The sequence below is a fragment of the Epargyreus clarus genome, unplaced genomic scaffold (assembly GCF_041222505.1).
Source record: "Epargyreus clarus isolate Ecla_fem2 unplaced genomic scaffold, WU_Ecla_fem_2.2 ptg000022l, whole genome shotgun sequence".
Classification (NCBI taxonomy): domain Eukaryota; kingdom Metazoa; phylum Arthropoda; class Insecta; order Lepidoptera; family Hesperiidae; genus Epargyreus; species Epargyreus clarus.
In genome coordinates this window covers 3223224-3237124 of record NW_027332229.1, presented here as the reverse complement: position 1 = coordinate 3237124, position 13901 = coordinate 3223224, and the positions used below count along the sequence as shown (strand labels likewise).

The following is a 13901-nucleotide window of genomic DNA, read 5'->3' as shown; positions in this document are numbered from 1 at the left end:
CTATGTGTGTGTCCATGGCACCCACGATACAGGGAATCCTAGTGTGGGGCTGTGAGTGTAGAAAGCGTTTATTTATTTATTTAAATTATAGATAACTAATAGTACCCGCGTCTTCGCCCACGTTTTAAAAATAAAACATAACACATATAAGTGAACATTTGTATAGTCCGCGCCATGCTGCTAGTCCGCTCTGAATGTAGAAATGAGTCAAAATGTACAATTATAGTCTGAATGTACAAATCTATACTAATATTATAAAGAGGAAAACTTTGTTTGTTTGTTTGGTTGTAATGAATAGGCTTAAAAACTACTGGACCGATTTTAAAAATTCTTTCACCATTCGAAAGCTACATTATCCACGAGTTACATAGGCTATATTTTATATGAATATAATAATATTTGATAAATAGATTTGAGGCGGTACAAAGTTTGCCGGGTCAGCTAGTTATAGATATTAGCGAGACGAAGACAGCGCGGGGCCCCTCCAGGCACCCCCGCTCTCGCCCACGGGTACATAGCTGCATTAGTATGCCCTTACGTTGCTACGGAATATATGCTTGGAGTTGTGCGCAACAACTTCAGAGCGGACTAACAGTTTGGCGCGGACTAACAGTTTGGCGCGGACTATACCTTCATCAGAATGACAGTGGTGACTTCTGTCGATAATTGGTCGTACCAGCTCAGAAACCAACATAGGCTCATGCACAACAACATTGCTAAAGATCATCACATGGGGTGCTTTTCGAAAATTGATAAGTGGAGCACTCCACGCTTTTTTCACAATTATACAATTTACTGTTCCTTAATTGATTCCTAGATTGAAAATTATTTTCTACTCTTTAGTTGATTTTATCATAAAAGCGTGTTTTTTAGTTTTTTTATACTATATTTATTTTTATTGTTTGTTTAATGTGAAATTATATATTTTTTCAGTTTAAACGAGTTTTTGTGTGACGGGGATACCTGTGTCAGCTTGGATCGGGTCTGTGATGGCGTGCCTGACTGCATTGATGGCTTCGATGAGCAAATCTGTTTACCTGGATCGTTAGTATATATAGTTTTCTACACAATAAATATAAAAGATAATCTTATATATAAAATTCTCGTGTCACAATGTTAGTTACCGTACTCCTCGGAAACGGCTTTACCGATTTTCACCAAATTTTATATTCAGTAGGTCTGAGAATCGGCTATTATCTATTTTTCATACCCCCAAGTGAAAAGGGTTGTTCACCCTTAACATTTTTTTATTTATATGGCAACACAACATTTGCCGGGTCAGCTAGTTTTATATAAAAAAGTCCATTGAAATGTTATGCCTGCCATTCACGCTACGGTGTACCGGAAAGGTCTACCTGTGCAGGTACGCCTGCGCGAATAGACCGGACTATGTGTGGGAATAGACCTGTGCGGTTTTGTAAACATGTGCAGGGAACCAGCGCTAGATCAAAAATCAATGCTTTGGTGTGACACCGTACGAGCGTTTGTCCAACGCCGCCGTCACCGAACCGACACCGAGAACGAGATGACGGCGCCGAAGGAGGGGTGCATACCTTTACAGCGTGCGGGTGTATGCGTGACAGCTGGAACAAACTACGAGTAAACCGGCGATATCGGTCGCGTCACGTCATATTAAAATCGGCCCGAAATAACCTCGTTCACGATATCGGCTCGGTGACGGTGGCAGTGGACAAATGGCCTACGGCGTGTCATCGTCTTCAATTGACGCCATCGCTACAGTACTGAGTACCGTACACGGTTCTGACGTGCGGTTGACCAGTACAGGCAAATCTGCGTACGTAACCTGTCCTGTAGCATTACCATGAGTTGGCATAGAAACGCCACTATAGAAATTGTAAATAGAAAACTATTGTCATTTTGCTAGTGAATAACATAACTACTATCGTTACGGTATTTCTTGACAACGTCTGTCAAATTAATGACTCATGGGACCGAATTTGTATGGCAATAGATCATAATGACATTCGCTAGCGATTTGATTTCGATAGGTTTTTTACGTATCGAGTTACGCCACTACGGATTTTAGTTCTACGAGTAACCACCAGAGGCGCTGTACAATTTTTCATACATTTATTTTACGCAGTCGCTAGCGAGTAATACTTTTGTAAACTCATGGTAGTGCTACTTTAGACCGTAGGGTGTATGGCTCACATTATATAAGGGTTGCAATTGTCAGAGGCCGCAATTCTATTTTTAACGTCAAGGGGGGTTAGTGTGAAGCTCAATTATTGTTTGCGGTTTCCTATGACACTTTACTATACATCTATGGCGGGGTCACAACTTTTGTCCCACGGCCGCCATCTTGAAAAAGGGCAAATAGTTTTCACGCTCTCGTAACTCGTTAAGAGATGGCGCTGTGTTTCTGAATCACGCTATCGAAGTTTTCTTAACATCTACACATGCGAGTTACAAACTACGACTCGTAGCACGACCAAGGGTGATATTTCATTGGTAAAATGTAATATAAGGGTGGTATCCACTCATTTTTCAATCTTTGTCCAATTTCAATGTTCAACATTTGATCAAATTTCTTTGACAGATGCCCATTCCACTCATCTAATATATTTGTCCAAGATACTTTTACAGTTTGTGTATGTAGTTGAGAAAATGGAAGAGCGACTGTTTCTGGCGATTGTTTTTGGCCTGAAAACGAGTTCTTCTAGCTGGAGAAATCTTTGGTCAAATATCAGTGTTGCTAGTAAATTAGGAAGTCATTCAATTTATTTGATCAAATATAGACAAAGATGTTTGAGTGGAATACCACCCTAAACGGGGTCATAACTATAACAAAAGTATGATGATATGAATGATGAGTTGCATCTAAATTGTTTGTCATATTTCGTTTTCCTTACAGTAACTCGAGCATGGTGTCAGGCGACTTCAGGACCAAGCGGAAATCTGACTGTTTGTAAGTGTGTAACAATAAGTAATATAATTTTCCTTATATAGTATTTTAGGGTTCCGTACCCAAAGAAACGGAACCCTATTACTAAGACTTTGCTGTGTGTCCGTCTGTCACAGGGCTCTACCTCCGGAACCGTAATAGATAGACACTTGAATTTATTACAGAGGGTGCATAACAGTGGCCGCTATAACAACAAATACTAAAAGTTTGAATATTAAAGGGGTCTCCAAAGAACAAACGGGTATTTTCGGCATCTTTCGATCTAACTATTAAACCGTACTAGGAAACATTTAAATGTTTACAATCTGTTTATTACTATATCTGCTATTATAATAAATATATATATAAGAACAATAAAACATATTTTCATATGGCTATCTTATAAAAATAAGTAAAATATAAGGAACCTTTGGTGGTACGGAAGCCGCCATGTGCGAGTTCGACTCGTACTTGGCGAATTATTTGAGAAGAAAACTAAAAATAAAACGACACTATCCTTTATTTTTATTAATATTAATTTATTTGTTTCTAGGGATGATGAATTCCAATGCCAAGATGGCGACTGCATCAGCGCCAACATGACATGTGACGGCATTATCGATTGCCTTGACGCAAGTGACGAGAGTAGCGCCCTCTGTGGAAATAACACGTATGTATTGTTTTTTCAAGGGGGAAACCTTCAAAAGGTACCCTGTGCCGTGGGAGCACAGAGTTATGTGGGATTCTTACCGCACTAAAACTCCCACGGTGGTCGTCCTCGGCGCTGCGTAGAGGACTCCGGGATCTCCAAAGGAACGCAGCCGGAATCCTCTTAGCACGTTGCCCCGTCGGGCTCTGCCCAGGTGAGCTTGACTCTCGACACATCGTCTGGTGTACACGAAGATCCTTTACACATACCGCCGTCCTTCCCGGGGCCGCTGGCGGTACCAGCTCCCACTCTAGCCGACTGCAACCCAGGAAGCCCCCTTTTAATCGGCTCTTACGACAGGCAGATAATACCGTAGCCCTATTCTGGTTCCGGAACTACAAGGACAAATACGTACCTACGGCTTCACTCGAGATCGGAGATCGATGACAAACAATATTAAAACGCTCTAACTACAAAACCGATCAAAATTGTGTACACACCTTATCAAGGGTTCAGTAAAGGACATAGGGTACCTTTTAAAGGGATGTAGTGAGTTTAAATAAATGTTTTTCTTTTACAGTGAATATTCTTTGGATTCGTACGTGAGGGACAAACGGCAGTCGGGGTGTCGGTGAGTAAAAACTAATCCTTTATTATTTAATCATTTATTTCAGACGTTATAAACAAAAAACACCAAAGTATAAAGAATACAGAGGTCCATATCATATATACCTTACAGACTAACGTACATATTAATATGTGATTATATTAAATAATAATAGGTTGTTTTCTAAAGGTGCTAGAATCCTCTGTGGTTCGACTCAGGCACAACAGCCACACCTATTTATGCCTAATAACAGCAATAAGCGCTGCTGTGTTCTGGTTTGAAAGGTGGTTTAAGAGACATACTTTTCCGAGGCGTTCCAGCTTAGTCATCAGGGGTATATCTGTGGCCGACCTCAGGTAGGAATATCTAATCCTATCTGGGGTTGATTACAAATGTCCATGGGCGGCAGTAGCCTTACCATCAGGTAGACTGCTCGTCTGTTACTCGTATTATAAAACCAACTGTTGTGTTGTTGAAATGCTTAAAGTGATGTTGAAAAACAACTGTTGTTGTGTTGTTGTAATGTTTAATGTTGTTGTTTTCCAGGCGGACTCAGTGGCAATGTCGGGATGGTACTTGCATCAGGTTTGATGGCAAGTGTGATGGCGTTGTCGACTGTGCTGATGGCAGTGACGAAACACATCCCCTTTGCAGATTTACTCCGTAAGTCATCTTTTGGAAAATCAAAACCTACTTAAAAAATAACATTTATTTTTATATGCATCATCATCATCATCAACCCATTACTGTCCCACTGCTGGGCACGGGTCTCCGCTCAGAATGAAAAGGATTAGGCCATAGTCCATCGCGCTGGACAAGTGCGTACCTACTGGTAGACTTTACATACCTTTCAGGTTTCTTTTTATAGATCTCAGGTATGCAGGTTTCCTCACGATGTTTTCCTTCGCCGATTTATATTCACCTTTATATCCATAACTAACGATAAGGCAGATGGACTACCTGGTGGAAAGCAGTCACCGTCGCCTATGGACATTTGCAACACCAGAGGAGTCGCCAATGCATCGCCGGCTTTGAAGGAGAGCTCTTTTTGCACCGTTCTTGAAGAACCCCATATTACCACGCTTTTATTAGCTTGACCTGTATGTATGTATGTAACGGAATCTTTGAACTCGATTTAAACCCACTTTGAACGGTCCCAATAATTTAAAATTTTGAAGACTTATGAAGAACCGGTGACAATACACGATTTTAACAATTTTATCCCATTCACCTCGTTAGGATCGTCAGGAATTAGGATTAACGAATTTCCTTGTGCGATTTTAGCGTGGCTTTTAGTTTTAAAACTATAATAATTTATTCTTTAAGCGCTCAAATCACAAAGGGTCTACTTACATTGTATTCATTCATTCAAATATCCTATTTCTTATAGATGCCAGGGTAATCTATTCCGCTGCACATATGGAGCCTGTGTGGATGGCATAGCACCTTGCAATGGTATTCAGGAATGCGCTGACAATTCGGATGAACTGCTACGACAATGTTCGAATGTAACCAGGACTGCAGGGTAAATATTATAAGTATTTTCTCAGGTTCGAAAAGCGCCCCCACACATTTTTTCACAATTATACTATTTATTAGTATTCCTTAATTGATTTCTAGATTGAAGATTATTTTTTGCTTTTTAGTTGATTTTCTCATAAAAGCGTGTTTTTTTTGTTTTTTAAATTATATTTATAATAATAATGTTAAGTTTGATCAAGTTTCATTGTTGAACGATTAGCATTTCATTTCTCTAGTGGTAACTAAGCCACATGTCGTATGTTGGTCCATAGATTTAAATTGAAAAATATGTTTTAGGGGTAAATTCAAGTGCGACAATGGTCAAGAGATAACTGTGACGGGCTTGTGCGACGGGGAGAAGGACTGCAGTGACGGATCCGACGAGGACATCCGCGCGTGCGCCGGCAAGACCTGTCCGTCGTACCTGTTCCAGTGCGCGTACGGCGCGTGCGTCGACGCGGGCTCCGACTGCGACGGGGTGAGCGCGGGACTGTGTTGTGTGTGCAGGGTACTGAGTGTGATGGGTGTGTTCGAGCAGTGAGCTGAGTGTAATGAGTGTGTGGGACCAGGGGATTGAGTGTGACAGGTGTGTTCGACCAGGGTACTGAGTGTGATAGGTGTGTTCGACCAGGGTACTGAGTGTGATAGGTGTGTTCGACTAGGGTACTGAGTGTGATAGGTGTGTTCGACCAGGGTATTGAATTTGATAGGTGTGTTCCATCAGGGTTCTTAATGTGATAGGTGTTGGTCCAGGATACTGAGTGTGATGGGTGTGTTCGACCAATCTTCTGAGTGTGATAGGTGTGTTCGACCAGCCTACTGAGTGTGATAGGTGTGTTCGACCAGGGTACTGAGTATGATAGGTGTGTTCGACCAGTGGACTGAGTGTGCAACAGTAGCCACTTACCATCAGGTGCTGTACCCTCGTGCTACCCTATATTATAAAAAGTCCAATACTATGTTATACTCTTTCGTACTTTCCAGAAAGTTGACTGCGCGGATGGGTCCGACGAATCCGACGAATTGTGCAACAGGACTTCGACGAATCACATTACACCGACGCCAGGAACGGCTGTTAGGTAACTATTATTAATTTTATGTACGCTTTTTACATCAATAACGTTTTTTTATTTATATGGCAACACAACGTTTGCCGGGTCAGTCAGCTAGTTTAATATGAAATAAATTAATAAATGGTAATCTAAATATATGTCGGAGAAGGACGGCTCTCATCGACATCATTGATAGAATCTATGGGTTTTGTGGGCGTTGTCATAGGGTAGATGCAGGCACAAATACAGTAATCACAGTATTTATTCTTCTTAACATTTATAACTTCGGATTTACAAAATAACTATACTATACTACTACTATTACTTTACAAACAAAGGTTCAAGGTAGTGACTACACGCTCCAAAGCACAACAAAATAATGATCCACCTCGATCACTCCCATCAGTTCTTATCAAAGTTTCCCCACCGCGCCGCCACATACCTCGACCCCACTAGAGACGTTTTAAAGTCTCTGCTCTGATTCTAATACGAAAGCTATACAATGACTTCGATTGATCAAGTACCAATAACATTACTAAAATACTAAAGTAACAGTATAGCTAAAGCTATATTATATAACTCTGACACTTCCTCCGACATATATATAACTCAAAGGTGACTGACTGACATAGTGATCTATCAACGCACAGACCAAACCACTGGACGGATCGGCCTGAAATTTGGCATGCAGGTAGATGTTATGACGTAGGCATCCGCTAAGAAAGGATTTTGATCAATTCTACCCCAATGGGGATAAAATAGGGGATGAAAATATTACTTCGTAACGCGAGCGAAGCCGCGGGCAAAAGCTCGTAAATTATAATAGTAACATAGTTTCTAAGTAATCTGTTACTAACACGTTATGAGTCCTTAGTTGCCAGAAATAATGGATTTTTTATTTTTTTTTATTAAAATACTATTTTTTATCCAGTCCAGGGTCCGGAAACTGCGTGGTGCCTGATAACCCGGCGAACGGCAAGTTCCACGTGCAAGGTGACCCGTTCGCATCACCAGGGAAACGGTTCCCAGCAATATATATCAACGCCACCTGTTCAGAAGGGTATGCTGTGGATGGCAACAATGAAGCAATTTGCAACAACGGAATCTGGTATCAGAAGGCACCGGAATGCAAGCGTAAGTTTCGTTTTATAATATAGGAGTAACAAATATCAATAAAAGAAAAATATTTTCGTTTATTCATATTTGTTTCTCATAGACGACGTGTCCAAAACCTAAGAACACCTCCACCCTTGTGATAAAATGGTATTTTATAGTATGGGTACTTTCCCTAAAATGTATGTTGAAAATTCCAGGTTTCTGCAGACTTAGGCCACATCACTCCGTAGATTACACCTGTACCAAGCGTATTGGTAACACTGAATCTTCAGGGCCTTGCGGCGAGATAGTGTTCCCGGGTACCACAGTCGTACCTGAGTGCAAGAGGCCCAACTACCACGGCACTGTCTCCAACATGCACTGTTCGCATAGCGGCGTTTGGGACCAGGTGGCCAAGTGCTCCGCAGGTTTGGACGGCACTAATTTTGGCTTAGGCGGCACTAATACCGGGCCAGGCGGCACTAATGTCAACTTGGACGGCACTAATGTTAGCACAGGCAGTATTGGTGTCGGTCCAGGCGGCACTAATGTCAACTTGGGCGGCACTAGTGTCAGCGTGAACGGCACTAATATTACGATACTTGTTAAGGACAAAGTTGAAGTGCATATAAGTACATTTCAATATAAACCCATAGTTTTAAAGCAAGATAGAGAATATGACATTGATGAGATGAGTTGGCGGTTTGGGAACAGTTATACAGGGAATACAATTGATACAGACAAAGGGAAAGTGGGGAAAAGCAAACCGAAGGTCAATATTAATGTTCAAAATGGCGATGTTACTATTGCCGCGAATGATGCCGTTGTTCGTATTAACTGATTTAGAGGGTCACCTTAATCTCATATTTAACGTTTCTGTCCTTTCTGCAAAATTTACTATGTTCTACAGTGGCGGCTCTAGCACAAATTTTAGGTGACATACACCATGCAGTCCACCTGATGGTAAGTGGCTACTGCCGCCCATGGACTCCTTTAATAAGCTCCAGATAGCATTAGATATTCCTTGCTGAGGTCGGTCTCAGATGCGCCGCTACCCCTGAGGACTAAGCTGGAGCACCTCGGAAAGGTATGTCTCCCTTACCACACCTTTCAAACCAGAACACAGCAGCGCTTACCGCTGCTGATATGAGGCAGAAATAGGTGTTGCGATGGTGCCGCCGGAGTCGAACCACTTAGAGATCTACCAGCTTCGAAAACTACATTACTGTAACTTTACTAATTCAAAAGCAAATAAAGTGAAGATGCAAATCCGATACAACGAGGGTGAGAAGTTCCTTGCGATATCATGCAAGCTTGTAGCATGGAACCGCAATAGCATAGACTTTGTGTAGAATTGATTTATTATAGCCTAGTGTAAACATTGAGCCTTATTATGCCATACAGTGTTGTAGTATTAAGCCTAATATTAAAGCGAGTTTTAGTGTTACATGGAACCACATTATAGCATATATTAAGTGTAGCATTGAGCCTTATTATGCCATACAGTGTTGTACTTTTAAGCCTAATTAAAACGCGTTTTAGTGTAGCATGGAAACGTTATATAGCATAGATTTAGTGTAGCATAGAGCCTTAATATGCCATACAGTGTTGCATGGAAGCGCATTATAGCATATATTAAACAATGTGACTATTTGTACAGGTACTGGACTAATAAATTATATTTATTCGTACATTTATTCATTTTTTTTTTTTTAATATATTTATTCGTACATTTATTATTTTTTTTTTCTTTAAAGAATGTGACAAATTCAATTTTTATTTTAATATATTTATTCGTACATTTATTCAATTGGTTAGGTTAGGTTAGGTTTTTTTTTTTTTTTAATTGATTTCGAACGGGCTTATGGCGATCGACGTCATTTTTTGATGTTAAGAGCTTAGTTTCTAAAATCGATCGGTAGAGCCGTTTAAAAGTTGTTAAAAAAAACATTTCAAAAAAAATTTTTTTGTAGTTTTTTGAGATTTCTCAAAATCTACCGGTTCGAATCGGATAATAATAAATTGTTTGTCCAGTACCCGTATTAATAATTATAAATTATTCGTACGGTAACCGTATTAATAATAATAAATTGTTTGTCCAGTACCCGTATTAATAGACTCAGCCCATATTAAATGTAGCATTGAGTCCTATTATGCCAAACAGTGTTGTAGTTTTAAGCCTAATTAAAGCGTGTTTTAGTGTTGCATGGACCCGCATTATAGCATAGATTTAGTGTAGCATTGAGCCTTACTATGCCTTACAGTGTCGGTAGCATCGAGTTTTATTATAGCATAGTTTTAGTGAACCATTGAGCCTTATGAAAGCATGGAGTTTTATTGTAGCATGGAATCGTAATATAGCATAGATTTAATAATAATAATAATACATACTTTATTGTACCCACAACATGAAATAATAAAGAAAACATACAAATATAAAACAATACAATAGGCGGCCTTATCGCTAATCAGCGATGTCTTCCAGGCAACCTTAAGGTGAGGAGTAAAAGTAAGGATGAGGATGATAAGGATTTAGTGTAGCATTGAGCCTTATTATGCCTTAGTGTTGGTAGCATCGAGTTTCATTATAGCTTAGTTTTAGTGAACCATTGAGCCTTATGAGAGCATGGAGTTTTAGTGTTGCATGGAACCGTTATATAGCACAGGTCTAGGTATCATTGAGCCTTATAAAGACTTAGTACATTAAGTTTTATTATAGCATAGACTTAGTGTAGCATGAAATTGATTTAGCATAGAGTTAGTAGCATTGAGCCTAAGGCCGTTTGTCCACCGCCACCGGCACTGAGCCGATATCGACAACGTCGGGGTTTGGGAGAGATTATTTCGGGCTGATTTTAATATGACGAGACGGCGATAGTTTGTTCACCGCGACGGATATCGGCGGTTTATTTGGTTCCAGCTGTCACGTGTGTGACGGCAGTGTATGGACAAGTTCCTATGTGTTTTATATAGCCGGCACATCGACCCGTCAAAATCATGGTGTCGATCTAGCAATCACGCCGATCTACTCGAAATATCGGCGGCCGGGGATGATCGGGTGACGGGCGTGCAATGGACAAGAGGCTATAGTAATAATAATAATATACTTTATTCACCACAATTGCAGTACACAGTACAATTTTTAAAACTAAATATATTAAAATAAAAATTAAAAAAATAAATTTAAGAAAAAAAAAAACAAAATCACAAAAAAAAAACAAAAATAATAACAAGAAAAAAATAAAGAAATAAAAACTTGAACAAAACAAACAAAAGGCAATAACAAAGCAAAGGTTATAATTATATAGTGCCGTTAAAGTACTGTGCGCTGCAACAATCGCGAAAGGGAGCAAACTCAGAATTATGCCTATAGCAAATGTATGTATGTACGCTTCGACGCCATCATCTCGTTCCCGGTGTTGGTTTCTTTAGTGAAGTATTTTATCATATACCTCGAATCATTAAATACATAGCATATTAAGTAATTTATGTATTATTCGAATCATTTGAGATTAGAAAAAATGGCGGCGAAACTCTCCTGTCTCACTCGCACTGTTGAAATTTTGGATGTTACTAGGGATGTCAGGAAGCTCTATTCCGTATCTCTTTTATTTGTATTCGAAATTATGGGATACCCGAAATAAAAATATATCCGATACCATAACCGAGCAAATTTCGAATTATTTCTGATAAGAGTCTAAATGACAGTTTTATAAAAAAAATCGCACAAGTAAAACCGAAGCTGTTTAGTTAAAGTCCGCGTAAAACTGCTTGTCCGCTCTGAATATAGAAATGAATCATCGCCATAGCAAATTGTATGACTACACCTGCGAGCAACAACTTTGGAGTGGACTCGCAGTTTGGCGCGGAGTATTATTTAAAAATAAAATTAAATCACTATCTATTTGTATTTTCTTCACTTTAACAATTCCTTAAAATACTGATACTGATACTATCGGATGCCAAATTCCATATCCATATCCGTATCCGAAATTTATATAATATTTTAAATAAATGCGTATCGATATCCAGATCCGTAGCCAAAATCCATAACATCCCTACTGTGTATGGTCTGAAGAAAAAGTTGTTGGTAATCGTTATTCGTTATTTATCGTTATAAACCTTAACGTTATTAATTATTATGAAAAACGTTTAGTGGCTTACAGTACTTTGTAATAAATGTAATTTTATGTATAAAATGTATACAATTTATAATTAAATTTAGTAAATAAAACAGATGGTAAAAGTAAACTACTGGCTAACTTAATGCAGTCTTAAGGAACATCGGGGCCCTTGGACACATAATAATTGGGGGCCCACTAGAACGTAATAATTTAAAAAACTTTTAAACCCGATTACATTATAGTTATTAAGATAAGTTAATAAGAAGCAAAATAAACGGAGTTACTAGAATATAATTTGTATTTTTAATTTATGAACAAGATATTAATAATAACCGAATATTGACGTTTTAGGGGCCCTTAAAATTAAGGGCCCTGGACTCGGGCCTTATGTGCCTTTAAGGTTTATAACGTAATAAGAATTGTAACTTTTTTATTATAATATTATACCAAAATGCAGAGTTAATTAAAAAAAAGTCGTACAGAGGTTTATTTTTTTTAATATTTCTTTCCAACGGGGCCCCAAAAACTTATTTACACAGGGGCCCTGGCGTTGCCTATGATGTCCCTGAAAATACGAGTAATAGTTGCCGCCATTTTATATTCTAAAGTTATGATTCGTAATTTTAAGCATTTATTATAATAAAACTTAAGAATATTTGTTTCATTTGTTGTAATTTTAAAAGGATGGATTTTAATAAATTTCTGTTAATTTTTTCAATTTTTTATTTGTCGTTTATCCTTTCCTCCATCCTTTTAAAATTACATATACACATACAATAGACATACATACAAAGTCTTAACAAATAATTATAGTTTAAAAATTAAAAACCACGCTAAATTCTCATGAGGAAAATGGGATAAAATTATTAAAATCGTGTGTTGTCATCGGTTCTTGATAATTGTTAAAAAATTTAAATTGTAGTGGGTAAGTGGGTAACAATCGAGTTCAAAGATTCCGTTACGTACATACTTTCATACATACATACATACATACATAGATACAATCCAAGCTAATATAAAAGCGTGTTAAAAAGACAGATACATAGATAGTTTTAATAAAGATTATATGACTTCTGTGGTTCGTTTCCGAAGTTATTATCAGATAGGATTATATTCCTACATGAGGTCATACTCATTTTTAAGTTTAAAAGTTTAAAACTGCTAGTCTGCTCTGAATATAGAAATGAATCGCGTCGCCATAGCAAATATTATGACTACACCTCCTCGCAACAACTTCAAAGCGGACAAGCAGTTTGGCGATAACTATACGCAAGTAAGAAGTTGCACTTCTTTGGCATTTTAAAAACATAATAAAAAGAGTACATACAACTATAATTACACAAAAAATAGTATTTATAGTAGTGAGAATACAAATTTTCCTATCGTAACATATGTATTTTACTAAAACTAAAACTGCCGTCCCGGTCGCACAGATGTGATTATCGCCATTCACAGAAATTGCAAACATTTGGTCATCATTTAGGCTTATTTTTGTGATGGTAGGTACTATTCAGTCGCCCTTCATTTTAGATTTTTGAAATATGTATCTACGACATTCCACTTCTTTTTATCATTCAATGGAATAAAGTCTCAATTATTTTATTGTTGTTACAATAAAAAGGGGATACACAAATAATTAACTATTGGTAATTCTAAGTTTCGATTATTTGAAAGTTAATAGATTATGGTTTCTTCCGAATCGATTATGGTTCGAAACCGCAAGTTGTAGCCGTAAATTGTCGTAAACCGCCAAATTTCCCGACTGATATAATATTGCAACGACAAGTATCATAGGGCTACTTTTTGATATAGGATTTTTTTCTGGACATATTTTACCTAAAATGAAATGTGCAATAGAATTTATAAATTCAACTAATTATTCTTGTATACAAATTATTGATGTGAAACATCTATAGCCGCACGTAAAACCGATTTCTGGCGTGGCGAC

At 38.2% G+C, this 13901-nt stretch overlaps 1 protein-coding gene across 1 annotated transcript in view; it reads left to right on the top strand.

The window, feature by feature from the left end:
- The window catches only part of LOC140751388 (modular serine protease), a 42574-nt gene that overhangs the window by 15752 nt on the left and 12921 nt on the right, over positions 1-13901 (top strand). The window contains exons 3-12 of the mRNA XM_073085293.1: positions 934-1044; positions 2876-2929; positions 3459-3575; positions 4135-4185; positions 4708-4824; positions 5552-5686; positions 5980-6160; positions 6667-6761; positions 7666-7868; positions 8048-8257. Of these exons, the coding sequence (XP_072941394.1) occupies positions 934-1044; positions 2876-2929; positions 3459-3575; positions 4135-4185; positions 4708-4824; positions 5552-5686; positions 5980-6160; positions 6667-6761; positions 7666-7868; positions 8048-8257 (1274 nt within the window). The remainder of the gene's footprint in view (positions 1-933; positions 1045-2875; positions 2930-3458; positions 3576-4134; positions 4186-4707; positions 4825-5551; positions 5687-5979; positions 6161-6666; positions 6762-7665; positions 7869-8047; positions 8258-13901) is intronic.